The 27,184-nt window shown below is 39.0% G+C and overlaps 1 protein-coding gene across 3 annotated transcripts in view; it reads right to left on the bottom strand.

Moving 5' to 3' along the window:
* The window catches only part of tox2 (TOX high mobility group box family member 2), an 84,942-nt gene that overhangs the window by 19,722 nt on the left and 38,036 nt on the right, over window positions 1-27,184 (bottom strand). For all 3 annotated transcript variants that reach the window (XM_005740011.1, XM_013912663.1, XM_013912662.1), the window contains exons 3-4: window positions 20,478-20,537; window positions 5,541-5,828 (exon numbers count right to left, since the gene is read on the bottom strand). In XM_005740011.1, the coding sequence (XP_005740068.1) occupies window positions 5,541-5,828; window positions 20,478-20,537 (348 nt within the window). The remainder of the gene's footprint in view (window positions 1-5,540; window positions 5,829-20,477; window positions 20,538-27,184) is intronic.

A 27,184-nucleotide genomic window follows, 5' to 3' on the forward strand; every position in this document is an offset into this window, starting at 1 on the left:
GGGGGGGGGGGAGCAGTTGAAAGAACAGCCCTCCCTTTTCCTGTAGACTTCAAGGGGCCATCAAACAAGCAAGTGATTTTTGTTCCACTCGTGGCATTGATCATTCAAAATCATCTGTGCCTGAATCAACATTGGAATAACTAATACAAGTCCCATTCAATAACTGAGCTTGTTGAACTGTGGTGAAAAGCGACAGACGTTCCATCATTTTCTGCAGACGCTCTAATCCCTTTAAAAAATGACTTAAAATGAAGGTCTTTCAAAGGAGAAATAGGTTTTCTTCATCTGAATAAAAAGTATAGAATCGAGCAAAGCCCCAGAGAGCCGAAAGTGTTTAAAGGCACGTCGGAAAAAAACACACGAGACAATTTTAAAGTCCATATGGAAAAAGTGTAAACACATTTAACTATAATCTTTCTCAGAAGGCTGGTTGATATAGTTTTTATTCTTTAAACTTAAAATGCGGACCATGATTTTCTCTATAAATGCATCGCCATATCTCTAATCCACTTTTTTTCTGTTTCATGTTTATACAAAAACCAGCAGGTATACAGTATGCGATAATACGTTTGCTGAGACCCTCCATCAGAGAGAGAAAACATTAAAACACACCTCTGCTCTCTTATCATTAATTCATCCCAGCTTGTCTGTGACAAGTTCAGTTGACATTGCAGCTCATATTTCTTTCACGCAGGCTTGGAGCGCGAGCACCTGCCAGGAGCACTTAATACCTCGTGAGAAAAAAGAAAGAAAGAAAAAGAGCAAGCTTCCAACCAACTTAACGTGACAATCAAGATGGGATTAATACTTGATAATTAACCTCAACAAATGAAGATAAAGAGCTTGTGAGGAAAATCTTACATTGAAATTTTGTAACAAAAGAAATTAGAGGATGGAATTTGAATATGAATGCAGCAGGCAGATCTTTAGAGCGCCACAGCCCTCATTACAAATAAACTGACCCTCATTCAAGCAGATTCACATCGTGTATTCTGAGAAAAGAAAAAAAAGGGGGGGAGATAATACCTGGATGTTTGATGAAACTAAGGCTGCTCGTGCATATAGATCTCTCAGCTAATACTTAGCTGTTATGCATAACATCTCCTGGCTGATTATACATTCATCATCTGTTACATATTCAAAACATCACACTTGAGCCAGTTTGATGATGGCTAATACTGCATGCACAATTGAGGAACATGAAAAAAGGATAATTTATTCCAGTTGCTGGCAACTGGGGACCATTATAAATATATCATAATTGAATATGAAGCTGTCCTGTTTAAACATATTGCAGATACAGTGGTCACAGCACAGGCAAAAGGTGGATATAAAATATATGTATAGTTTAGTGTAAAGAGAGATGTAACAGAAAACAATGAGGCCAGAAATCAGCAGCAACAGAGATGTGTATCATTCTGGGCTGTATTGATAGGATCAATGCAACCTGAGCAAGGCTATTAAATGTCTAATGTGTTTTGGAACTTGTAGATGCTATGACAGTGGGGGCATTAACAGAGAGAGCACCACAGACAGGGAGAGAGGGGAGAGAGAATGAGGGAAAGTGGTGAGGTGGGGGGCTGGGAGGGAATGGGGGGGCTGCCAAGTGCATCAAAACATCGAGAAAAGAGCTCTTTGAAAGATATCAGGTTTGACCAGGAGGAGCTTCAGACACAATAACCATCATCCAAAAGAGAAAGGAAAGAAAAAGAAAAAAAATTGAATTGAAAATGGCCTCCTTACAAAATCAGGAAAGTGCAATCAGTTTTGCTTTAGAGGGTTTTGAGAGGCAGCAAAGTGGAGAAAATGAATAAATACCCTTGTTACTTTTATCAAATTAATACAGAGATTAGAAGTGAGTGATCAATCAACTAAATGCTGTCTGCATAGGCAAACTCTAAGGTTATGAGCACACTAACATATTCTTTGTATTTGCAGTCTTTTAACCTCTGGAGATGGAAAAACTCTGAACTGACAAAGATTTAAGTTCCTCTAACGACCACTTAACTGCATTTAAAACCATGTTTACAGCCTGTTAAATGAAAAAGAAAGAAAGTTGCTTTATACCTTATTTCTTTGGATACTGACATAGATCAAAAGTTGGGGTGTGTCCGCCCTGATTGACAGCTAGCTTTGAACACTGCCCATACAGCCCATCCAAGAATCTGTGCTCATTTTAATGTTTTAATGTTTGCACACAGACCACCTAGCTCTGGTCTGCATGCTAGAGCTAGCTTAATAACTACCTTGCTAATGTTAGCTGATAGCTTAGTACTCACTGGTCTCATCCATTTATGGTCAGTTCTGGGCCCCAAAACGCAACACGCTTCCACCAAGCCAGCCAAAAATGCTAAAATGAATAAATGAATAAAAATAATGGGAATAACTGAGAAAGTTTTTTTTTAAAGTAATCACAAGTAATCTCTAGCAGGCAAATGCGTATTAACTGGCTGCTTGTCCAACAAATTAACCTCTAAATCAACTATTTTGTCATGTTTTGATATTTACTAAAGACTACAGTGCCCAGCTGTTTCATAAATGTACTTTCCAAATAAATTAAGCTTGACGTTTGTTACATATTTTCAAAGATTTACATCTTTAACAGGAGGAAAGAAAAATGAAATCCCAAAAGCACCAAGCGTTAGATACACACACCCTTAATTTGTGTATTTTAATGCAATTTACTGTCAATAAAGAAAATGCAATAAACCTTCAGTCTTGTTCTGTATTATTCATGCTTTGGCATATGTGCAATCAATCATGTTTTATAAATTTTTAAGATCCATGGCCACAGTTAAATCTGCCTGATTTAAACACTCTTTAGCCCCGCAGTTCACCCTTTCACAACAAACAAAACACGCCCTCTCTGTTCTCTTCAACAGCTATGATCATCTGTTGCTGCGATGCTGCTTGAGTCTAAATCCTTTTTGTTATATAATTGCCCTATTTATTTCATGTTTATATTGTTGCACCTGCATTGGAGTACTTTCAAATGTCCTCATACTTGAATCACACAGGCACAAATTTAAAAACCAGAGGCTCTCAGCCTTTTGTTGAGACAGAATAACCCCATTTCACTCAACTGAATTATCTTTAAAATATCTAATAATGAAATCCTGGAGGTACAAAAACTGGACGTATACGCTCATTTTGAATAAGAGTTACTTTTTTCTTCTAGCGTTCCTCCCCACAATGCCCTGCTCTCTCTTTCTCCCTCTCTCCATCTCTCTCTCTCTCTCACTCTATCCTCACCCCTCCTTTCTTCATTCAACTCTATTGCACTCTTTTCATTGCCCAGCTCACGTATTGAATCTGCCTGATGAAAACAGATCTCACTGCAGCACCACAATAGAATGGCTGATGCAGGAAAGATGAACCCTAATGGATTTTTTTTTCAATGTGCTCAAGATTGAATATAAGGCCTGACCTCCAGATGTAGTGGATCCATTTCAACAGCAGATATATTGTTTATAGTAAAGACACAAAAACGCACAGACACACTTGGACACACACACGTTGTTCAATGCGAGCAGACACAGCTGCACTGTACATTGTGTTTTTTAGCTACCAAAAATAGATTAAAATTCGAATGAACCTGTATTATTTATCTACCCATGTCAAGTGAGATATTCATAATGATAGCAACTCATGTTTGAACTGCAGAGTTTGCTTAATTACTCTGCTCAACAGACTGTGTCAAGGTGAGGCACCAATTTAATAGACACTCCGTTCTCAGCACAAATGAACCTCTGCTACGGTTTGGTAGTTTTGCCAGCCTGACTATTTGATTAAAAAAATTCAGAGTTCACTTTATATGCTGCTTTTTTGAAGTGAAGTTGAAGCAGAGCTCTGAAAAGATCCCCAAATGTATTCAAGAGCTCTTTTATAAAAAGTCAGAAGTAGCAAGATTTGGGAGTTTACTTGCAAAAGATCACAGATCATTTTAACTGTGGTGTAATATCTCTTAACCTGTTTCCTGATTAGTGTGCTTATGTGTTAAAGCACACAAAATTTGAATTAAATTCATGTAACATAGAACATTTACAAAATGTGCTGAAAATAATTTTCATCTCTGTTTTCAAAACCAGTGCTATCAGATTCCCTAGCGGTTACCAGGAGCTGCATTACATGTGCTTTAAACACAAGTTCATCATGTGTGAGTTGAACATTTAAAATCTCATGCATTTTTATCACCCAGCCTGCTGTATTCAATCTATTAAAACCACAGAGTGTGGCCCTCTGTAGCAGTAACAAATATCCTGACTGCAGAGGGAAAGACTGGCCAATCAACCAATGTCTCCGCAGTAAAGGTCATGACCAAAATGTGAAATGAATATGAAGATAAATGACATATGAATCCAATACCTTGTGGGAGTATTCCAGCATTAAAGTATATATAATGCAAAGAATGTTTAGATCTTTACTGGGAAATATTTTGATTGCTGCTTGTCTTCTGTTTATCACGAACGTTACACGATATGCCTGACCTTGATATTCATATGTATAACATATATCTTTATTGTGTAGAATAACTAAAAGATACTGAGACATGGCCAGAGACAAAACACACTGCTGATGTTTGTACTTGATGATACCGTGAAAGAGCAAGAAGAAAACATCTCCTTTTCTAGAACAGCACAGCTGTATGCGTTACTATTTCTGCATTGTTTTATAATACAAGTCAGTATCAATAAAGCTATGAATGTTTAAAGTTACTGGCTTTCCAGTCATCGTCTGTTACACAAGAAAATCGTACGTTAACACTATTAACCATTTCTGTTCTTTCTTTGGGACCTACAATCAAAACATCAGCCATCTTTCCATATATACGGGACATTTTTATCTTTATTAATATATACATTAATTTGAACTTCAAAGTTTCAAATTCAAGCTATATTACACATTTAGGGCACTGTGCATGGTATACTGCTAAACTGCTAAATAGATTATTTGCTTAATGCAGTCTACTCATATGTTTGATGCATAAGCTTTGCAGAGCTCATTTGTTGTGATAGTAACCTGCTCTATTTCCAACAGTTCTCATGAATGCAATTATGGTTTGGAGATGCTAATTTGTAGAGGAGCAGTTCTGTGTGGAGCTGAGGGAGTAATCAGCACGTATTCATGTTTGAAGGCCTGACAGATTGACCGATGCCTGCTGTCGAGGCAGATATGATGCTGATGGATTTACCCACAATCCTTTTCTCCATGCATTAGAGCTGACATGGCAACTGCTGAACAATCATTCAGTTCCCTACTTAGCCCCATTTACTGTGCCTTGAAAACGACATTTTCCCTTGGTACAAGGCTAAGATATTGAAATTATTTTTCATGCTTAAAATACACAAAATGCTTTAAAATGACAAAAAAAGTTTGCTCCATCATCATTTCATCCTATGTGTTGACATTGCTTGCTTCATAATTTGCATTTCTTCTTTTAGGCATGAGCCAGAACAAGTTAAGTTTAAGATTAAGACCAACACTCATCACTCCCAAGTATTAAATATTTTTCTTACTGTGATTAAATGTGCGCTACTCACCGAGGGCATTTGGCTGGATACGAGGTGACTGTCCTGTCCCAGCATGTTCGACATCATAAGTGTGGGCAGCTCTGGGTAGGAATACGGGTTGATGAGCCCATTGTGTGACAACGAGTGACCGAGGTAGCCTGTAGACTCGTGCTCCATCAGGTGAAGAAGAGGAGGTTCGGGGTGGTTAGGTGGAGTGATAGGTGGGATCTCATAGTCTTCGTCCCCGGCTCCATTTCCACTTGAAGTGCCGCCACCTCCTCCTCCTCCCCCACTGCCACCTGTCTGACCTGTGTAGCTCTGTGGTGGGACAGACAGAAAAAGAAATAAAGTGAAATACACTGTTTTCATTAAGCAGAAACTGAAAATCAATCCAATTTAAGTCCCTGTGACTATTACACACAGGCTGCAAATGTAGAAATATACAGTGTTTTATAGTTTTTCTACAGTAGACAATGCAAAGTGGAAATGGCTACTTGAGCTGTCAGGAGTGGTGAATGCCCCGCCCAGCAAACACTTCCATAAATGTAAACTCGCAGCTAAATCATTAATGTCACAAAGCAGGTGCGTTGCAAGATAAATTGCTCTATGCAAGGTTGGACATACGTGTCTCTGCAACTACAGGGTATGGGCAAGTCAACTACAATTCTCTACTCACATATTAGAGAAAATCATACTATTGCAAAATTTACAAATAAATCTAATGGTTCCCAAACAGGGAACTAAAGAAAAACAATCTGTTTTTGAGTAGATTGCATTCATTTCCAACAAACAGAAGGACATTTTTTCCAGAAGTTACATGAAAAGAATATATATGTGTGTGTGTGTGTGTACTTGCATATGCTAAACATTATGATTACAAGCATTAACTTTATTGTGTTATTTTATTTTGTCAAGCTAGAAATTCCACAAAGGCTCTTCTGATCTGTCATTTTACTACATTAGGTATAATTTTCCTTCAAATGTTAAACGACTCATTTTGGAACAAAAAACAAAACAATGCTCAGCGATCAGTAATATAGCAGACCAACAGTCTCTATTCGCATGCTGTCTCTCTAACACAGTAAGTCCAATCAGATCAGGGTTCTGCACAGAGCAAGAAGAAAAGAAAAATAGCAGGGAAATTCAACGGGGAATGAAAAGCAATTTTGTCTGAGACGATCCAACTTGACTCCCATTGTAATGACTGAGTCAAATTAATCATCACAAATAATATTCTGGTGTCAGCCATTCAAGGGTTTTTTAATAGAATTTTTATGATTCATGTCTAGCAGTATACATCAAACAGTCAGTTCTGCAACATTTCTGAAATCAATTCAATATCATCTTTGTGTAGGCTGTCATCCTCGGCAGCAGAGCGGTCATTTATCTCTCAAACAGATACTTTTAGAAAATAAGGGGCATGTGGAGATGGAAGCAAGAAGAAAGGATACGGGGCGCTTTTTTTCTTGTTTTTCTCTCAACCCTGTTTTAGTATCAAGGTAAGTGCAATGGCCTATTTTGTAATTTTTGAGCACATCAATTACAGATAAAGTAGTATGAATAAGCATTTTACATCCTTGGAATGAAAAAACCCAAGACAGTTTTTCTATTTAAATCCCACGTGCAGCAACGAGTGCAAAGCCACATAAGATAAATTTAATTTTGCAACAATAAGAATGTCAATAAGAAAAGTCTAAAGCACACATCTTAAGCGTAATGGCAAAAACAGGAGGTTTTCACTGTTGAATCAAGAGTATAGAGACACACTTAGAATTAATCCTCTTTCTTTTTTCTCTCTTTCTTTTCATTTGGCGTAACATTTAGTAAACGATTGCCTCAATTTGATTTACTTTGTCCTGACATAGCCTGCAAGCAAGTTGATATTCATTTTCTGGACTGTCCTTTGAAGACAGATGTTTTTGTAAACCTTTGGGGATAGTGTTATTGTTTGGTCTAATGGACAAGAAAATGAACATTTCCTGAGATTCAATTTCCCTCATAATTGTTGGAAGGAAACTAAATTGTCTGTTGTAAACATTGGAGCTATTGTGTGAAGTGAGTCCCTGTGCGAGTCCCTCTGAGCCACTATGTGCTTCACTCTGACTGTAGTAGACTATGTAATCTAAAGACCACCATGCTTAGTCATCATGTAGCGTGTTTATCAATCTTTTGTTTTCTCAGTAAATTAATCTACATCCAAGCTACAGAAACACTTTTCTGGTCACATCTATTGCCTTTGATTGTGCAGAGGGACAAGGACAGAAGATGTGTCATGTGTTGGATTGCTATGAAGGCTCATCCAGTGCCCTTGATGATAAAATGTAAATACCAAGGACATTCCCAGTTGGATTGTGGCAAGATAAATTATTCATATGCCTCTATTCAGAATGAGATTGCATGTACAGAGCCACATGTACACTGTGGCTAATGTATACTCTTTTCTTCTTTGAAAGTAAAATCCAAACCAAGGCAATGTATATGATGGATCGTATAGACCAGCATGTGTCCTGGTATGGAAGTAGCTTTTCAAACATACAGCCCCTGTTTTTTTCCCTTTTTTCCTCTGAGGTACTCATCATTGGTTTACTTTCAATAGTCGGGGCTGTTCTCCTTCAAAAAGCAGCAGATTCTATTTTCAACACTCTGTTTTTCACCATGCTTTATTTTCCTCATCTGATCAATGCGGTACACTATAGGGAACATTATTTCCAATACACAGTATGTTGTCTTCAGTGCGAGCGAATGCAATCTGTAACATTTTAATTAAGAGACAGATCTCTCGACTGTAAGTGTTACATACCAGCACACCTTTCATTTGAAAGAAACAGATGAATAGACAGTTGGTCTGGGACTGAGAGAGAAAATAACATTGATTGGGGAGCTTTCCAGCTTGTCTTTTATTTGGCACAGATCTCTCCCTCCCTCTGTAACACTGCCTGAGTATTCAAGGCCTTCTGGAGATGATATTGACTGTGGCTAATGGCTCATTATCTCTATATTCTTCTACTTATTAGATTATTGTTATGATGCCTGTAGAAATCAGGATTTGGGACATTGCCCATTTAATATTAAATTGCACATCCATTTTAAAATTCTCATCTGTCAATTGCAATTCATATGTTCGGTTAAAAGCTACTTACCTTTTTCAACATTACATAGCATAATGTTGGACCTCCTGGCATAATGTTGCTCTGGCATAAAATTATCAGGCTATTAAGCAGCAACTGACAGATAATAAACTACTGTTTATTTTGATAACTAACTAATTGTCCTCTTTCAGTGACAACTCTAAATATTCTTTTTTTTAGCATTTTAAATCTGACACATAATGACAAGATAATAATATCATTAAACATTATTTTCAGCTGTACTCACAATATTTGCTTTTTTTAGCTTCGTCTTGAAATCAAAGGAATTTCATGACGCAAACATTATTTTGACAGGTGGGCCACAGACTGGGAATATCTCCACTAGCATGACATCAAGTGACACAGTAAGTGCTGTGTTTTCAGACCGGATCCTTGCGTTCCACATGGACGAAAGAGTCCGGTGTCCTCCCAAGTCAACGTCTGTTTCGCAAAGAAGGTGGGACCGACGGCTCAGAGACAGACGATGACATATCTGTCTCGCCGCTAATATGGACTTATCTGCTTATTGAAGAGCTTTGTCAAAGCAGTGATTTATGCTTGAAATACCCATACATCACCGCTTCCATCACCTCTGGCACTCTTCGTTCTGACACCTTCCCAAAATTCACCGTGCAGCACTCTGCAAGCCAAGTCAGGCCTTGTTATCTCTCACTCCATGCAGTCCGGTTTATGAAGAAAACAGTGGATTTATCTTTGGGATGAATTTAAGAGCATCAACTTTTTTAGTCCCTCTGTCACTGCTCTCGCAAAAGGAGGCTTATACTGTATATTCAAAAATGATCCTGTTTACTAGTGTACACAAAGCTCTTGTTTTAATGTAATACAGCAAAGGCAAATAATGCTTGTCTGACAACAGAGATCAGTTATTTTCAAACACATAATCTAAGAGCCGTGAACTCTTGGCTTGCTGTTGTTGATGCCCTTTCTTGTTTCTCTTAGCGTCTTCTTTAATCTATCCATCTCTTTCCTTCAACTCAGGCTTAATTAAAGCCATAGCTGTTCCTCTGCTACTATATCTTACAAGAGTGGGAATGGAAATGGGCAGGAGATCCAGTTACAGCCACCCTACACCTTCACTTTCCTCTTCCTCTCTTGGCTTGCCCATTCAGCTCTGTCCCTTGTGAAGCCCCAATAGTTCTGGCCCTATTCCACGTTCCTTAGACCCCGATCAGCCCCCTTCCTATCCATCCCTCTGTCATCTCATCTCCCTCTAAAACAGCCCAGCTGCTTTATTTATCTGTCAGTATTTTACTGTTCAGAAATCATAACAGGAACTCTGGGGACTGAGATGCTGTACTTGGGATGTGTTCAGTGAATGAGTGGCACAGGAGGGTGAGGAGAGAGGAAATAAACCCTTTCAAAGACATAAACCCCACAGAGAAACAAATGGGAAGAAAGGAAAATATGGAGAGAATAATTAAGGTGAGCACCAACTGTCTAAAGTCAAAAGATGCAGATGGCCCTATTCACCCCAGACCCTGAGCTGATTACTAACTAACCTACCACTGACTCAAACCAGCCTTTCTAATTGCACGTGTTTCTCCCCTTTCCTTTTAAGTTTCCCTTTTTCTTCCTTCATATATCCTGTTCCAAGTGCCCGTCTCACTTGTCAGTCAAGGTCAGGAGGTCATCCTCATCTGATCGCGTGTCAGAACAGATTAGAATCAGAGCTTTTGTGTCATGTCATATTTCATTATGCATTTGACTCATCTCGCAGGTCAAGAGGTCGCTCTGATTTGATTGGATGACAGAAATGATATAATTTGTGTTTAACCCTAGGCTGTATGAGGCTCTGAGTGGTGTACTAATGCATTTTGCAAAGATGGGGCAGACCCTCTCCACAAGCGACTAATTTGAAGTGGCACGCCGCAGAGTTGAAGGAGAGCCAGCGCTACTGCACAACATGCTGAGGTTATAAGGGAGGCTTTATCAAATAACAAACACAACCTCCCTTGTACCTCTGTTTCTTTCTGTTTCTCATATGCTTTCTTTTTATCCTGCAAACGGATGGAAGTGCCGAGTAACTAACTGCCCTCTGAGGCTAATATTTTTTTGGGGGGTTGTTCCATATTCATTTGGTCCAATAAAAATGTGCTACTGAACTTCCTTGCTCTTGCTGTCTCTATTTCTTCTTCACTATCAAAAAACACTTAATATTGGCAAAAGAGATAACTAATGGAGAAGCACTGTCAACTATAAGAACCACATAATTGCTGCTGAACTTTCAATTGACACACAACAATAAAATCTTTCTTAAATAGCTGTCAAACATGATAAAATAGAAAAGTGATGTTAGTTTCAAATTGAGTTGTTTGCTGATATTTCTTTTGAAAATATCTGTATTTGCTGTTGGAAACACAGAAAGAGTTCAGGACCCTGTTGTGGTAATGACATGCAGATGCCATACAGTGAAAACTGTGATCCCCAGTAATGCAGCTGGAAAAAATAAACCATGGTTGCACAAGATAGCTCAGGTTTCCCAATAGTCATCTAGAGTGATGCTGATGTTGATACTGGTGTGTGTGGGTGGAGAAGAGGGCTGGAGAGAGCGAGAGGAGAAAGGATGAACCGGAGAGGAAGAAGCAGAAAATCAAGCTGCATGGGGAAAGAGATGAATCCCACTTTTCAAATTAGAATCCCAAACAAACTTATTGTGTGACAGTGTGAATTTAGAATTACAATGTTATACTGACACACATACAGTATTATTTCCAGAGTCCCTCTGTCGCTTCAAGTTGGGAGCAGCCATGTCTCGTAAACACCCGAGCCTTTTCAGCTTTTCTCATTGGCACACCACCGCCTGTTCAACAACACTTAACAACAGCTACAGGTATTGCTGAGTTACAACTACGTCAAAGAAAGCAGAGAGACTCGACAAGGCCCAAAACAGCAGCCAGTCAACTGTTTTTTAATTTTTAATGACTCTTCAGTTATCTACTTTTCTGTGCCCGCTGTCAAAAATCATTATTAGGAGGTGGACAATAGTGCTACTGTGGCTGAATGACAAAACTAATTATTGTTATAGGAACAAGTAAATGGACAAAAAAACCCCCAGCAGAATAAAGCGTTGATGGATCCTTACAAACTGACTCTAACAATGTTCAAAATAACAAAGGGAGTGCTGATGGCGCAGTCATCCAAACAAATGTGCATTATTCTCAGAATTGTTAGGATCTTGTCACCCACAAATAACTCTGCTGCTAACTCTACACCAGGAGAAGGGGGTGTAAAGAGCATGTGGCGGGTGAGAGTGCATATGGCATTTGTGTGTCCATGTGTGTGTCATTTCAGCTCTTAAATGCTTTTGTGAACATTTCTTAGGAATCCCCTTTTCAAAACAAAAACCTACTGTAAGAGATTGCACACTCTGTGTGAGTCCGGTGTCAGTGTGTTCTTAAGTGTCTTGCCTCGCTGGTTCAGAGTCAATGAGGCTGTGTATTGGAGGCTGGCACAGCTGGTGGGAGCAGGAGAATAACATCTGGACCGTCGTACTCCTGGTGCCATTGTTAATAAGAGGCTGGTTGTGAATGGAGGAGAGTGGAGGAGACAGCTCTCCAGGGTCAATGAACCTTCCTGTCTCTCACTAGAGTTCTGCTCTGCAAGTCATACTTCATGTATCACCAAAGTGTCCACAAAAGGAGTTACATGTACACAGGAACATGCTAGCCTTAACTAGGCTGTGTGCCGGTCAGTCAGTCGATCCAGAAGGCAGCTACCTGATTTTGGTGAGCTCCTAGAGTTTCTCTAACACAGCCTCAAGTCATTTGATTGATTGTTTGTTTTTATTTTTTTATTCTTTTGTTTCTTCAATATTAGATGAGAGAGATTACACCAACTGCCGTTAAGTCTTGCCACTGGGCAGCCATCTTGAAACGCCTCTGGGTGCTTATTCTTTTTTGAAGCATTATCTTAATTTACTTTAATTTTAGTGGTTGCCAGGTAATAAAACTGAATTTTAAAAAATCCAATGGCCAACTTTACCCCAAAGTAAACTCTTAAAAAGCTTCTTTTCCCACCCACCCTCAGTTATACTTCTACCACCACCTCTGCTATTAACAAACTCTCCCATAGGTTTCAATTCAGGATTCTACTGTATTCAATGTCTCTGACGATAGTTTCATGTATCTTGACTCTGAAGTATACTCTGATAACTACAGGCTTTTAATCCATTAATATGCCATCAAGCAACAATTTTGCCAATTACATGACAAAATACACTAAGAGCAAACATTCAGGCTTATCTAATAATTGCGAGCTGCTGTGTGCACTAAATTAACATGGTGCCTATACCTGTGTTAGTGTTGTCCCTGGATCATTAATAACTAATCCAGGTTCAGCACTACAAGTTACCAATCACATTGCTACCATATGATGTCATAGTTTTGTGACATGAAAAAACACAAAAAACTGCTGATCTCCACTCAGAACTGGTCACGTGCAATATTGAACCTTGACCAACATTAAGTATGTTGATCCAAAAACAACATCAACACAGGGATATCAGCTCAAGCAGCTATCACAAGCTTTATGCCAGTTTATTTATATTAATTAAACCTCAGGATATTAGCATAGTCACTCTTAGCAAGCTGTACTGTTAATGTGTGCAACCCCAACGAGATGCTAATGTGAATACTAATTCTTGGTCATAAGTTGGCAACAAATTCAGATATAGAAGTTACTCTTTTAAGTATGTTTGGTTCAGTGCTAACCCAGATTAGTACAGTGTTTCCAGTTCTCATTACATGCCACATGCTTTCACTATCAGTCTACTGCTATCATGCTGACTAAACAAATCTTGCAACAAAATCAAGGGAAGCATCAAAGCTCCTCCCTTATGAAAAACACTCAAGTTGAAAATGCTTGCAGGACAGAATTTGAACATCAAGCCTATTGCTAGATCACGGCACATACTGTTCCATAAACATTGCACAAGACAAAACATAGGTTATGTTTAGTCCTGTCAGGTGTTTGGTTCTATATTCTGATGTGACGAAGTATTAACAGGAGCTAAAATGATATTAGTTGCTCACAGATCTTTGCAGGAGTTCATTAAATGTCTGCAGAGTCATAAAGTAAACTAAATCCAACATTCATGCATAAAGCGCAATAACAGTAGCTTAATTATTTATGAATAAAGTTATGAATAGAGCCACAGTTTTACAGCTAAGTTGTTTATATACAACAGTCAGAGCTTGACCATAGCTGTCGGCGGCTACGGGTGTAGTGAAATGAATGTAATTAAAGTAACAGTTAAACTGTCAAATAAATGTATATTTTTATTTGTACTTAACTTCTGGGACTACCATGAGTTAAAAAAAATAATGATTTGAATATTTGTCTACAATACCTAACACGCCCAGTCCAACTTTCCTCTGTTAGTTTCTCTGCATATTAGTCATTGTGTATGGGAGTATTTGCGATAACCAAAGTGATCTAGGGTTTTTGTCGAGTAATCAGTTCATATTTGAATGTGTCTCTCTTTCCAGAGTTTCTAATTTTCTTCTAATGTTCTTTCGTGTCCAGTATCTCAGTGTTTCCCTGTTTTCTCCTTCCTCTATCTCATCCATGTCTTGGTGCTTTCTTTGTTAACCTGTCTTAGTGCATCCTTATTATTTGTCTTTTGGCTGGTTTACTTTGATAGCTATCGTGTGTCATGTTTTTGTATTTACTTCCTGTCTTTATCTTCCTTCCTTTGTGATTTCCCTCATTGAGAACAGTGAGTGTGGGGTGGTTAATTATGGCCCCAGTGCAGTGCTCCCACCTGTGTCTTGTTGTCCAGTCAGTCCGCTGTACATTTTTACAGAGAGGGTTAGATTGTGTGCTGGCTTTTGCAGTCTGTGTTCTGCTCTTGCCCACTGTGTTTCCTATAACCCCACCCTACAGCACTACATAGAGGGATAAAACCAACTCACAAATACATTTAATATAAAACTATAAAAGCCTTTTTGCCTTAGGCTTTGTACCAACATTTTTGCTGTGCGCTGTTTAACTAGTCTAATAAGAGAAATTGTACCACCTCATTTCTACTTTCTCTAAGCACAGGAAATAAGTCAACATAGATCAATAGCAAGCCTGGGCTTTTTTCATACCTTGAAGATATTGCATCAATAATTAACCAGGTATTTTGCTAATGAATTGTGGCTGAATGGTACATTTTCCTCTATAATAACCCATAACCTTTTTTCACAGCCGTGAGGAAAAACCAATTCATGGGAAACTTTACTAAAAAAATTAAAAATAAATGAATAAATACAAATAAAAAACAGTTATGAAAAGGCTGACTAGACACTGCATTTCCCAATTTCTATTATACCCTAGCAAGAGTGGGTGTTTGTTCCTTATTGTTTTATCCAGTTGGGTGAAAGGCCTGCAGAAACACATTAAAGTTGAATCGCATTAGTTTCATCTGATCACCTAGGGCAACATGGGGACGGACAGCTTAGCAGAGCGAGGCCCTTATACAAATACACAGCTGTGCATTTATATATAATGCCATGTCAGATGAGTATTTCAAACAGAGGGCTTTTAAACAGGGCAAGAGAGAGAGGAGAGAGAGGTGGGGAGTTTCCAAATGACTGTAAAAAGGCCACGGGGACAGAGCTTTCCATCTTTCTGCTGCCACGACAAATATGCCTGCACATCTTTTTGCTTTGTCTCCGCTCCCTGCTTCGTCAGCGAATGGCTATAGAAATATTTTGGCAGGCTGCTCTTTGTTTTCATTTTCACAAAAGATGCAGTGAGGGAGCGAAAGGGAGAAAGAGCGAGAGGGAGATCTGCTGGGTAGGAAAGGTAAAGGGATGTTGTCAGAGGTTAGAGGGACATTTGAAAAGAAGGACAAGTACAAGGGTGTACATGGAGTATGAGGACAGTTTATTGGGAAGTGGAATGAAGGCAAAAAAAAAAGCAAAATTGAGGGATCGGGGAAGAAGAAAAGGGTGACCTAGAAGAACTAGTAGAGGATTGAGAGTCACAAGGAAAGTAAACCAGGTGAGTTGGGATAAAAGAGGCAGCAGAAAAAGGGTTAGAGATATTGGGGTGATGGGTAGAGGGTAAAGCACAAAGTAGGGGAATCAATAGGAAGAGGAGGGGGCAGGTGGAAGTGTAGTAGAGGAGGAGCCTGCCATTCTGGTACCCAACTCCAATCTAAACAGCAGGAGGAAGCTGTAAATCAGACTAATGCGACCAAGCTGTAATTCAGACCAGCAGTGCCAGGGCGCTAGTGCGGGGACCCCGAACGGCGGGTGTACACAAAATGCTGCCGAGAGGCTTTAATCAGTGCAACGATCCAAAGATACGGTCTCCCCCAATCAGCGGGCTTCCTGTCAGTCACACACGACTGAACCGGACCAATCAGGCTCCACCAAGGTTCCAGACATGCTGGCTGGGCTTTGGGCTGCTGCCAAACAAGAGAATTATTCATCTAAACTGGAAAGGTGGAATGGGCCTTTAATTCAGAGCATAGAGGGAAGAGGTGATAGATTTGTCAAAGGTTGGACATAAAAGACTATGGGATCATGTTCTACAATGGCTCATCAGAAACATATGGTGGAAGATGAGAGACACAAGGGAGCTTTAGAGAAGGACTTAATCATATTCATAAGGGGGGAGTTCCTGCAAGTTTAAGCACCAGAATATGTGACAGGCATATCTGTTCAGATCTGTTAACAAGAGCTCTTATGCCAATAAATCTCTCATTAAACACGAGATGAAAAAAAATCACACAAAAGCCCCATTATGAGTTTAATCTGACAACTTGTTTAATAAACATAATGATGTTCACAGCTGCTGACTGTCCTAAAAAAAACCCAACCAAACAAAAATAAAAATATTTCCATCGATCTTTGTCTAGTTCTCCGTGTCTAACATGTCTAACAGATCTGCTGTTGGCAGTCACCTCTCTAATTACAATTACAACACCCATGGGACTTCCATAATCCTTGCCAGCAATGAGCTACAAAATAGTAAGTGAGATGAGAAATTGCATCAAACTTACCATGAAAACATCATTCGAACTCCGAGCATGTAAAACAGGCAGACAAACTTTCAAATTGCTCGCTATCAGAAGCTGCCTTTTTATACCTGCTTTTCACTCAAAGGGGAAGGAGGGCAATGCATTAACTTAAAAGTGAGCGGAAAATGCAAATGTAGTCCACTTTATCATCAGGCATTCAAACAGACCCTTTCAACTCGACAATCCATAATATTTCAGCTTTGATGATCAGGAAATGGCCGTGGCTCGATGGTAACACCGAGCTAGATTCTGCTCTGGTAGTGGTGTAGTAGTAGAACTAGTGTGACTGGCTGGGCTACACACACTGTGCATGTTAAAGCCACATGCAGAGTCTTGGCAGTAAAGACGCTACAGCAGCAGCCAATCAATAAAACCTTGTTACGCTAATTGCGAGATCATAATCTCCATTCCTACTTCTGCTGAATATCCAAACAGTCACTCCATTAGCCGAATTATTCCCCTGTGCAGTTTCTCCATCTCCACCCCTCCCCCTTCCATTTCCTCCTCGTGTTCTCTTTTCTGTGACATATTTCTCTCAAACAGCAGTTCTGCTAAATTAATTCATAAGTCAGGGAGAAAGACATCAAAAGAAAACATTGTCAAGGTAAAGTGCTGATGAAGTATATACTGTTTCTTTCACTTTGCTGTGGAGCTATGAGAAGGAATCTCTCACAGTGCATTATCTTTGATCGTGTCGCTTCGCACTGCTCTGTTTAGTTATAGCGAGAGGAATCTTACCTCAGGTGATCTGGTCTACTAAGACCTTTATGATACAAAAGCCTCTCTACTTAGGAGGTGCTCTAATCCTTGCCACTGTGGAGATTTTCTCAGTTCAAACCTCTGTGACAACACTAGGAAATACCAGAGCTTCTTCTCGTTGGTTACTCTTTTCTACAATGATGCCAGGACAATGGCCAGTGGCCACAGGGGCAGACAAAGAGCTTGTTGATGCTAAGACCAGGGTCCATGACCTTGTCATTGAATCACTAACACTTTGTCACTCTGCTTGGGGGGAAAAGAAACTCTACAGAGAACTAAGGAGGGTCAGACAGCGATGCTCATGGGAACATCGATATGACAATGGCACTGACCCCATTTCCTTGTGACTCATCACTAGAACGTACCCATCTAAGCACTGAACAGTCTGATAAGGTTGCGTTGCCAGATTTACTCACCAGCACCCTGTGAATGACCTATATGAATGTGCAAGACATATAGAAAATTAATTCATATAGGTAAGCCACGTTAAATAGAGCAATTACATGGTGAAACCGAAGTGAGAGAAAGCCGAGCACTGAAAAATACACTCTTCACAGAGTTTCGAGGCAGAACTGCTGACCCAAATGCATTTAAATGCAACGGGGGTAGAGACTGAAAAAGAGAAACAGTGAGCAAAAGAGCAAAAGAGGGGGAGTCAGAGAAAATGGGTGAAAGATAAGTTGAGGGAGATAATAAAGCAGCAACCACAGAAAAGTCAGCTTTAGGCAGTATGATTAGTTTAAGTTCGAGATAGAACATACTGAGAATAGCAGAGCACACTGCTGTATACCGCACCCAACTGTTCTGTAAGAATAACACTAATTAATAAAGGATAAGTCTTGTTTTACCTAAACACTTGCAAACAGCACGAGCGTTAATGCAGTTGCTTCTGAGGAACACGAAGCATATACTAGCAGGTATAGAATCGTATTTTTCGTGTCGCATTAGTGCAAGAAACGATTGCACTTTATCAAAACATGCTTTGATAATGTCAATCAAACTGCGGCTTTGTTCCAAATTTAGTGACTAAACACTGAAACGGAAAGCATGCATGGATATAAAAAATCCCTTTATTAGTGCTTATGATGTCGTTGATGTGAAATGCATGATGAAAATGAGCTACCGAGTGGTAGTTTGAGAACATTACAACGAAATAATTAATTGAAAAGTTAATGCATAAAACGAGTGAGGTTACATTTTGTGTGTGCTGACCACGAAGACGGTGTAATGTAAGAGTAAGTAGAATGGGTTAGTGACGATTATTCAAATTGTTCAGTGAACCGTCTCAACAAAGGTGCCCTCAACCTTTATTTACAGTGACTTTTTTCCAGCGCGATCGCACTATTTAAAAATCTGCTTGGATAAAAAATGTAGCACAGCTAAAGAGGTGCAGATCAGTGATTTTTGGATTTTCCCATCTCTATGTTTTGTTGTCAGAGTGTGTGTCCACCCCTTAGGCCTCCCTGATTCTAGCTGTCAGAGGGAACGAGAGGCTAAACTTGGTGAAGCGGAGAATAGAGCAAGGCACATGTCAAATGTGAGGGGATCTTGAGTAAACAAAGTATAACACAGAGCAAAGCAAAATCGTCTCTCATCCTATCACCGTCTTTCACGCTATTTCCCTCTGTCTCTTTGTCTCCTGCTTCCCTGTTTTCTACCTATCTGCCGCTCACTCTTGTCTTCTCTAACAAACCGCAATGCTTCACCCTCCCATCAGTAACTGGTGCTGATGTCTAATCAGTCAATCAGCACTACAGTAAAGCCACATGTGCTATATGAAATTAACTGATAAAAGTAGTGGTTAGCAGTTTTTTAGAAAGTGAAGTATCTGCATGACAAATCTGTCAAATAACAGCGCTGTCCCACTTAAAATGACTTTGTGGCAGTCCTAATAGTCTGAGCCATCTGAATTAACTTTACATGTGTAGAAAAGACAACACAAGCAGCTCTGTGTCCTACTCTGGGACATAAGCCAAACCTTAACAAACCAGAGCATTAAGAAATTTAGCAAAAAAGCAAATGCAACTGAAACACAGAACTACTGTAGCCTACGGGTTGGTTTTAATAATTGCAATTGACAGGGACAAATTCCCCGCTCCCCTGTGTATGTCAGATGGGCTTATTCCCAAACTCCACAAATCCCCCAGTCCAAACACAACCATATGGTCTCCCAGTTGTTCATGACCAGCTGTGCTACAGTGTATCTGGCAGGGTTGCCATGTGCTTTAGAAGAGCAGCGACTCGCCCATTCTAACTTAATAAATTCTTTGTAATGAAGCCAAAACATTTCTTTATGTCGGCTTTTGCCAAAATTGTGTGCAAAGAGAATGACTGAATATCAGGAATATAGGGAAGTAAAATTGTATGACGACTCCGTCACTTTACAGTAAGGTCAACGCTCTTTTTATGGGAAATTTGCATAGTTTCACTGGTTTAGCTTCTCTGGTTTCTGTGTACTTAGCAGAAATCTAATCATGATAGGTTAGTACTGTGATGAATTGCTAACCCAGTGCCTACTGCACTATAAACGTAGCAGCAGTGTTCAGCTTCAACTTATAAAAGACAAGAACACATGTTTTATGTTTTATATTATGACGTAACCAATCGTATATTTAATAAACATCATGTCTTATATTTCAAGAATATAGTTCTTTAAAAAATGCGCTTACAGTGCTTAATTTTAAAAGAGGCATTTGAATAAGCAGATGAAGTAGCCCATAAATTTCATTGTCAAGTACATATGTAAAAATGTTGCATTTATTACTACATTACCAATTTTACTGTTAATTGCTCTTTGAATGATTGTAACATCATTTTATTTGTTTGCATGCAACATATGGAATATAGCATGCTCCGCGTGGCATATCTGTGAGTCTAAAAAAGAATAAAATATCTTTAGTCCACTTGCTTTCAGCTTATGTCACATAAGTGTGTGGTTCCTTTCAGTAACAGCGACTTATTGTACATTTCAACAAGACTTGACAACAGTGAAAGAAAAACGGCTTCAAGACTATTTAAGGTCTTCCATTATTAGAAATTTGGACTCACCTGGTTTGGTGCGAGGAACTCGTGATTGTTTTCGTTCATGTACATGTTGTCACCATCAAACTGTAGTGCAGAGACACAGGGAGTGAGAGAGAGAGAGATGAGAAAACAGTGAGGCAGAGGCCAACAGATCACAAAAGGGATAAAAAAAAAAAGAAATTCTGTCAGTCAGTGCCGATACAGAAAGAGTGTAACACTGCAGCCTAATGACTGCAATAGACCTCGATGCTCCAGTGAATGTCAGTAATTACAGTTCATTAGAGACTTGTATAATTAGGCCCTGTCAAAGCTTGTGTAACTCACACTCTTCCTCTTAGCTTGCCTACAGCCTGAGTGTGTGTTTGTAAGTGTTATGCACACCTAACTGCCATTATTCTCCGTGTGTCATGAAGCAACAAAGGCACAACAGAGTAATAATCGCAACTGCAGCCACCGATGTCTAGTTAGTTGACTACCCAGTTGGTTCAGTCAGTCAATCTTGCACATTCATATCTACTAAAGAAAAGTTTTTTTTCATTTTCTTTCCAATCGCTCTAGAATGAAACGGTCTGTTGGTTGGTCAGTGAGTCCACCACTTTTAAATAGTTTAACATGTATGGGACATATTTTCATAAAATAAAGTACAAATATCTAATATTCAGGGATTGTCCCTCTGGGGAGTTTTGCTCTACCACCATCATTAAGTTATTTTTTTACTTAATGACATTGCCATCGTCAACTACTGCATGTATTTAATGCAAATTAACAAATGTTGATTTGTGTTAAATTAACATTTGCATTTAGTGCAACATCAGTCATCTATGTCTTTCTCAACATTAGCCTGCTAGTACTGCCATTATTAGTATATTGTTTTGCAAGCCTCTGAGGCTCTGTAGGTGCTGATTTGTAAGCATGAAAGGTTAATCAAAGGCAGCACTGATGGCAGTAAATAACCTTTGTAAGTCACCTATTACGTAGTATTAATCAAGAAACTGATCTACTGTGCTAGAACGTCTGCTTGAACAAGTACAGGAGTTTCTAGTTTAAATGTTAACAAAGACAAGCATTAAAAATATTTCTGTTAAGATCATTCTGTTAAGATGAGACAAGTTTTTCACATGGAATTACATTTAAAAAACAAAAAGATGTAGATACCATGAAATTACCAATTGTTTTTTAGCCCCACTTTGAAGCTTCAGCTTTAGCACTATGATCGCTGCCATCTATGTGCTTTTTAGAGCCAGAATTCACTACGTCAGGACAAGAGACTCGAGTGCTACCCAAGCTGCATCATTAGAATATATGTGTGAGATGCACAGGTCTGCTAATTAATTGCAAGTCCACCCATCCATATTCTGCTTATCTAATTCAGACTGGCAGTTAGGCTGGAACCTACCCCAGCTGTCATGGGGCAAGAGGCAGCGTGCAACCTTGACAGGTCGCCAATCTACTGCACTGCTAAAACAGAGACACAAACAACCATTTACACCTAAGTCCAATGTAGAATCACCAATGAATCTAACATCCGTGTCTTTGGACTGTGGGAGAACATGTAAACTTCACCTAGAAAGGCCCCAGCCGGCCAGTGGATTCAAACCCAGGACTTACTTGATAACAGGTGATAGTGTTAACCACCACACCCTTAATTCAAATTAATATAAATACAAAAAGAGAATGTGGAACAAAACTTGTATAGTCTGTTTGCACAACTAACCACACTGTCGGAAAAATTCAGATCATTGCATTAAAAGCTGTCTAAAAGTCACCGACATCACAAACAAGGTCACTTATGTTCTCTGCCATTAAACTTGTTATTTAACCAGTTTCACAGTTTCAGTCTGTGGGGACTGACCTGCTTTGGGAACCAGCCTCAAGTGGACATTTTAAGAAGTACACTTTTTGGCACTTCTGCATACTTGCAAGTTTTTCAGACCCACAAGTTGCTGATCGTCTTTGTTTATATTGCTTGTTATATTTGCAAATAAAAAAATCATAAATGTAAAGCAAAACATTATCAAATTTATCAAATTATAATATGACACCAGCCTGTCACGTAATACACTAATAACCAAAAACGACATGAAAAACATGACAAAAAACATCCCAAGCCAACATTTTTACCAACCCTGCCACCTATTTAGTGATACACACAAAGAGAACAGCCTTTAGCTTGTTCTGCACTTTGCTAGTTAAATCAGGACAGGACAGCCCAGCGATTTCATAGCTCAGAAATACCAAGCTAAAGAAGCCTAAAGGGGAGGCATAGGCTAGAGAAAAGGTGACAGTTTGAGGTTATGGAGAGGCGATGAGAACGACAAGGGTGTATCCTGGAGCTAATGGGGAAGGGGATAGCGATCTTGTGCAAGTAGGAGGCCAAGTAGGGAACATACTGTAGGTATTTGGGGGGGGGGTTAGAGAGATACATTTAAAAAAAGCACAGGGAGCATGAATGACACTGACATAAAGGAGGAGAGGAGAAGGGCTGTAGCTGCAGTAGTGGCGACAGAAGCCTGTGGTTGTTCTGGCTGTACAGTGATTAACACTGGGGTCACAGCCAGAGGCCGCAGCTCGAAAGACACGGTCATATAAACATGCGCACACATTCACACACACGCACGCTCGCTCACACTCTCCCAGAGGCCTTCCCTCCCTCTCTGTCTGACACTATTTGGCACCAACCATTTATGAGAAAACAAAACACACCTCAAGACAGCTAGTAGTGGCCGAGATGAATTACTGTAGCTACTGTAAGGTCAAATAACGTGACTGGTTTGTGCCTACAGTGAGTCAGAGTGGGAGGGTGTTTCTCAAGCTCTGGCATGGTGACTGAAAATGGACCCGGGTCTTATTGTAGCAATTTTTCACCACATGCAAAGTGTTGCAGGGACCAATTTATGCAAATCACTTGTTCTTTTTTATCAATTCTGGGATTTTTTTTCCTTAACATTCCAATATTTCCATTTAAGTTATACTCAGATTCAACTCCAGCACAGTTTTCATTAACATTTATTTCCATCTTCATACATAACACATTGAGGGCAACAAACAAACCAAAGTACAAAGGCAATTCCTTGCAACATTATTCAATTCGAAGCCCCAGTTCCATTTCCATGTTATCATTCAGCCTCTGATGGAACTGTTACTTCTAGTGCAATAATTTCTGCCTGATAGCACTATTAGTTTGCAGAAGGAACAATCATTGTATTCTGCAATGAAAATACAATCACGTTCTTGCTCTTGGAGAATGATTTTACATGCTGTCTTACTCACATTGTGCTAGATGTCAAGGTGTCTTAGAATAGTTTATTTTCACAACTGCAAACCAGATCTCAATGAGCAAAACAGGGTAAGTGCAAAACAATTATATCAAATGTCAAAGGCGCAAACTGAGGTCTGCAACTGTGCTCTTGCTACACAATGGGAGGAGTCTCCAAGGGCAGAGCTGTTAAAATAATAAACACCATCTAAAATCAGAGGAAAAGGTAAAAATAATCATTTCCTGGTACTGTGAGGTTAGCAACTGGTGAGTGTACTGTACACACAGTTTTTACAAACCTCGGTTGTCATGCTGTGCTGATTTTTATTTAATGCTCTCACTCTAATCTGGAGTACGTCAAAAGGAATGATTTTACCTTTTGTGAAACGAAATTACTCCCCTTTCTTGCCTAGACATAGATGAAACCACCAATACCATTCTCCTGTCTCGACACCAAATTGATGACAATAATTTAAAAAACAGGCAATTAGATTCACTTGGCTGAGGAACCAGCTCATCTGAGTAAAGACCTTTAAAAAAGGGTTAGAAAACCTACCAGTTAACACATTATCTCATTACATTTTATTTGTTTAGAAAGAAGTAAGGACAAGAAGTTTTAGCAGCAATTATTTTTTTAGATGAGACTGTGTCTGGTCTTTATGCTGTGCTAAGCTAACCAGCTGCACTTGCATACCTTTTCTTTTGTGTTATTAAAGGCCAAACTCAATTCTAATCTTTCTGAATGAGCTTCGTTCAGCCAAGCACCTAGCTGAAGTGTTATCTCATGTTAGACGAATGTGTTTTATTTTATTATATTTTTCTTGTTTGTCTGTACAAATACGTGTGTGTGTGTATATCTACACATATATTCATATTCGTAAATGAAAATTCATGTAGACGAGTATATATTGGTTTTTTTGTTTGTTTTATTATGTATGAAATAAATAAAGATACAAAAGTGTACTTGACCAAGACTCTGAAGGCCTAATTTGATGCTTATCTCTAACCACTGACCTCTGACTGCTAGCCTCCAAGACCTTTAACTGACCACTGAGATTAATTTCCTCATTTCAAACAGAGAGAAGACAGACAAGGGCTCTGACGTTAGAGTAGATGATGCTAAAAAAACACGTAATTCATTATAATAAAGGCCTTTGGCAAACATTTAATCTACTAAAGTAATCAGGAAATAAGGGATGAAAATAAAGGAAAAATAAGTTGAAAAGTATACCAAATCTTGACTTTGTATAATCTGACTCTTAATTCGAAGATGTTTTCCCTAGAAGTCATAATGTGTGAACATAGAAGTAGCGGATATATGAGGAAAAAGGGAGGTTTGTAAGAGAACAGCATGCATGTCGTGTCTCTCTGTGTTTGCTTTCCTGTGGCTTCGAGGTCATTAATCATAGCGGTCAAATCTACAGCAAAACAATTGAGCAAAGGAAAACACAGACAGAGAGAGAGAGGTTGAAGGGAGGAGGAAAAACAGGGTGAAGGTGGGAGAGGTAGAAAGCTACAGGGAGACAGAAGAGGAGAAAATTTTTGAAAAAGATTGAGGCTTGAGAAAGAAAAGGGACAAGTTAGGCCTGTAGAACTGATGCAGCTGACACCAGTTTCTTGTTTGCATAGCAGAAATGCAAATAGAGAGTGAGGGAGAGAATGGGAGGGAGAAAATAAAGTGGGAGAGATGCTATAAATAACTTTGTGTTTGCGTAAAGCCAAACCAATGTCAGTTTGATGCAGGAAGTGCACCACAGTTGCAGAGGTTATAGAACAGTTGACTGAAACGCAGCATATCAGAAACTGAGTTTTGCAAAGCCTTCAAACATGGATTCACACCTTTAGTTTAATCTAGTTTCATCCATTCATTAAATAATATTTTTATATGGGATAAATGACATTTAGGATTTTTTTCAACTTTTAAATAACACTGGATTTGTTTTTTAATGGACAGTAGATACAGTAATCTTCTGTAAGGAATAAATTATATTTGCCTTTATTTGTTATGTTCGATGAAATGAATGCAAATGGATAATGAACTTTCACAGTATCAGTTCTCTGTCATATTTCAGGTTTATACATAGCAAGTAATTTTATATTTTATAGTAGATATATAAATCTGTATTAATGTACTTTAAATATTTCTGTTTTTTGTTTAGATAAGCATAGATTATATTGAGGATGCAAGTAAAACATCACGTTTTCATGTAGCACTGGGAAGCAGATGGAGGAGTAGGAACTGAGATTATTCTAATTCATAGACAAGAATAAATATTTGTATTTTTCACCAAAATCACTGTCCAAAAACAACTGCATTGTCATACCATTTGTACCCAACGGTTATGTCACAAACATTATTTTTAATGTTTACAGAACTTAAAAAAGGGTCAACAAGTTTTATGCTAAAATTCAACTAAATCAAATCAGTAATGAACAAATAAGAACTCGACAGAGCTCGACAGATATAGGGCTGATTTTAAGACCTATATTCATACCGATACTTGGTGATTTAAAAATGTGATACATAGGCTGATATTTATGTCCTTCATGTCAGAAACAGTTTTTCACCTCATTTGTCATGTGTGGTTATCTATTTATTCATTTACACTGTCCCAAACTCTGCTTTGATCAGGTGGTTGTTGTGTTTGTGGCACTCCAAACACTTGTTGTCAATATGAAAGTTGTAGAGTGTTCCTCTAGGCAATATCAACACTTGTAACACAGATGAGGGGTGTTTCTCTTGTCTGTTCTTTACAGACATTTATTTTTCATTTATCAGGTGTTTAAAAAGCTGATACCAATAACTGGCAAATAGCTGACAGTGGGCAATAACACTGGGCTGCCAAAATACTGGTCGGACTATGCTGAAAAGTATTCGCCAGTGCTGAGCACTGCTTAGATATGAAAGCTCTCTTTAACCCAAAATTAAAAATTGTACAGCCTCAATATGTTGGACTCAGGGCTTTTTTAAATCCATTTATTTAAATGGATTCCTTAAGTTCAATCGGTACATGGTCAACTCACTAAGCATTTTGAGATCAGTTTTATAGCAAATCCCAACTACTGTTACTATATAACTACACGACGTTCTTTCCTACTGTCCTGCTAACCTGTATTGATCTCGATGGTTTTCTCATAAGGTTACTGTGAGCCCAGCCGTGCTTTCCTGTATGTACTGAGTACAAAATAACAGAACCCTTAAATGCAGCCAGAGATGTTTTAAATTTACAGAAAGATGAAACAGCAGAGATGTGGAGAAGAGGACTTTACCCTCCTCCCAGTCTTTTTCAGGGTTACAGCATGAGCCTTCCTAGTTTTCCACACCAGCGTAACTAATCGCATGTCAGTCAATGTGCCGATGGAAAGAGGCAGCAGTCAAAATACCTGTGTCAGGACTGTGGTCATTAGAGCATTCAATGACTCACTGGCAGGCACATATACACGCAAACAGACACACAAACATTAACGCACGCAC

Source organism: Pundamilia nyererei, unplaced genomic scaffold (genome assembly GCF_000239375.1).
Source record: "Pundamilia nyererei isolate P.nyererei 1_Seehausen unplaced genomic scaffold, PunNye1.0 scaffold00096, whole genome shotgun sequence".
Taxonomy (NCBI): domain Eukaryota; kingdom Metazoa; phylum Chordata; class Actinopteri; order Cichliformes; family Cichlidae; genus Pundamilia; species Pundamilia nyererei.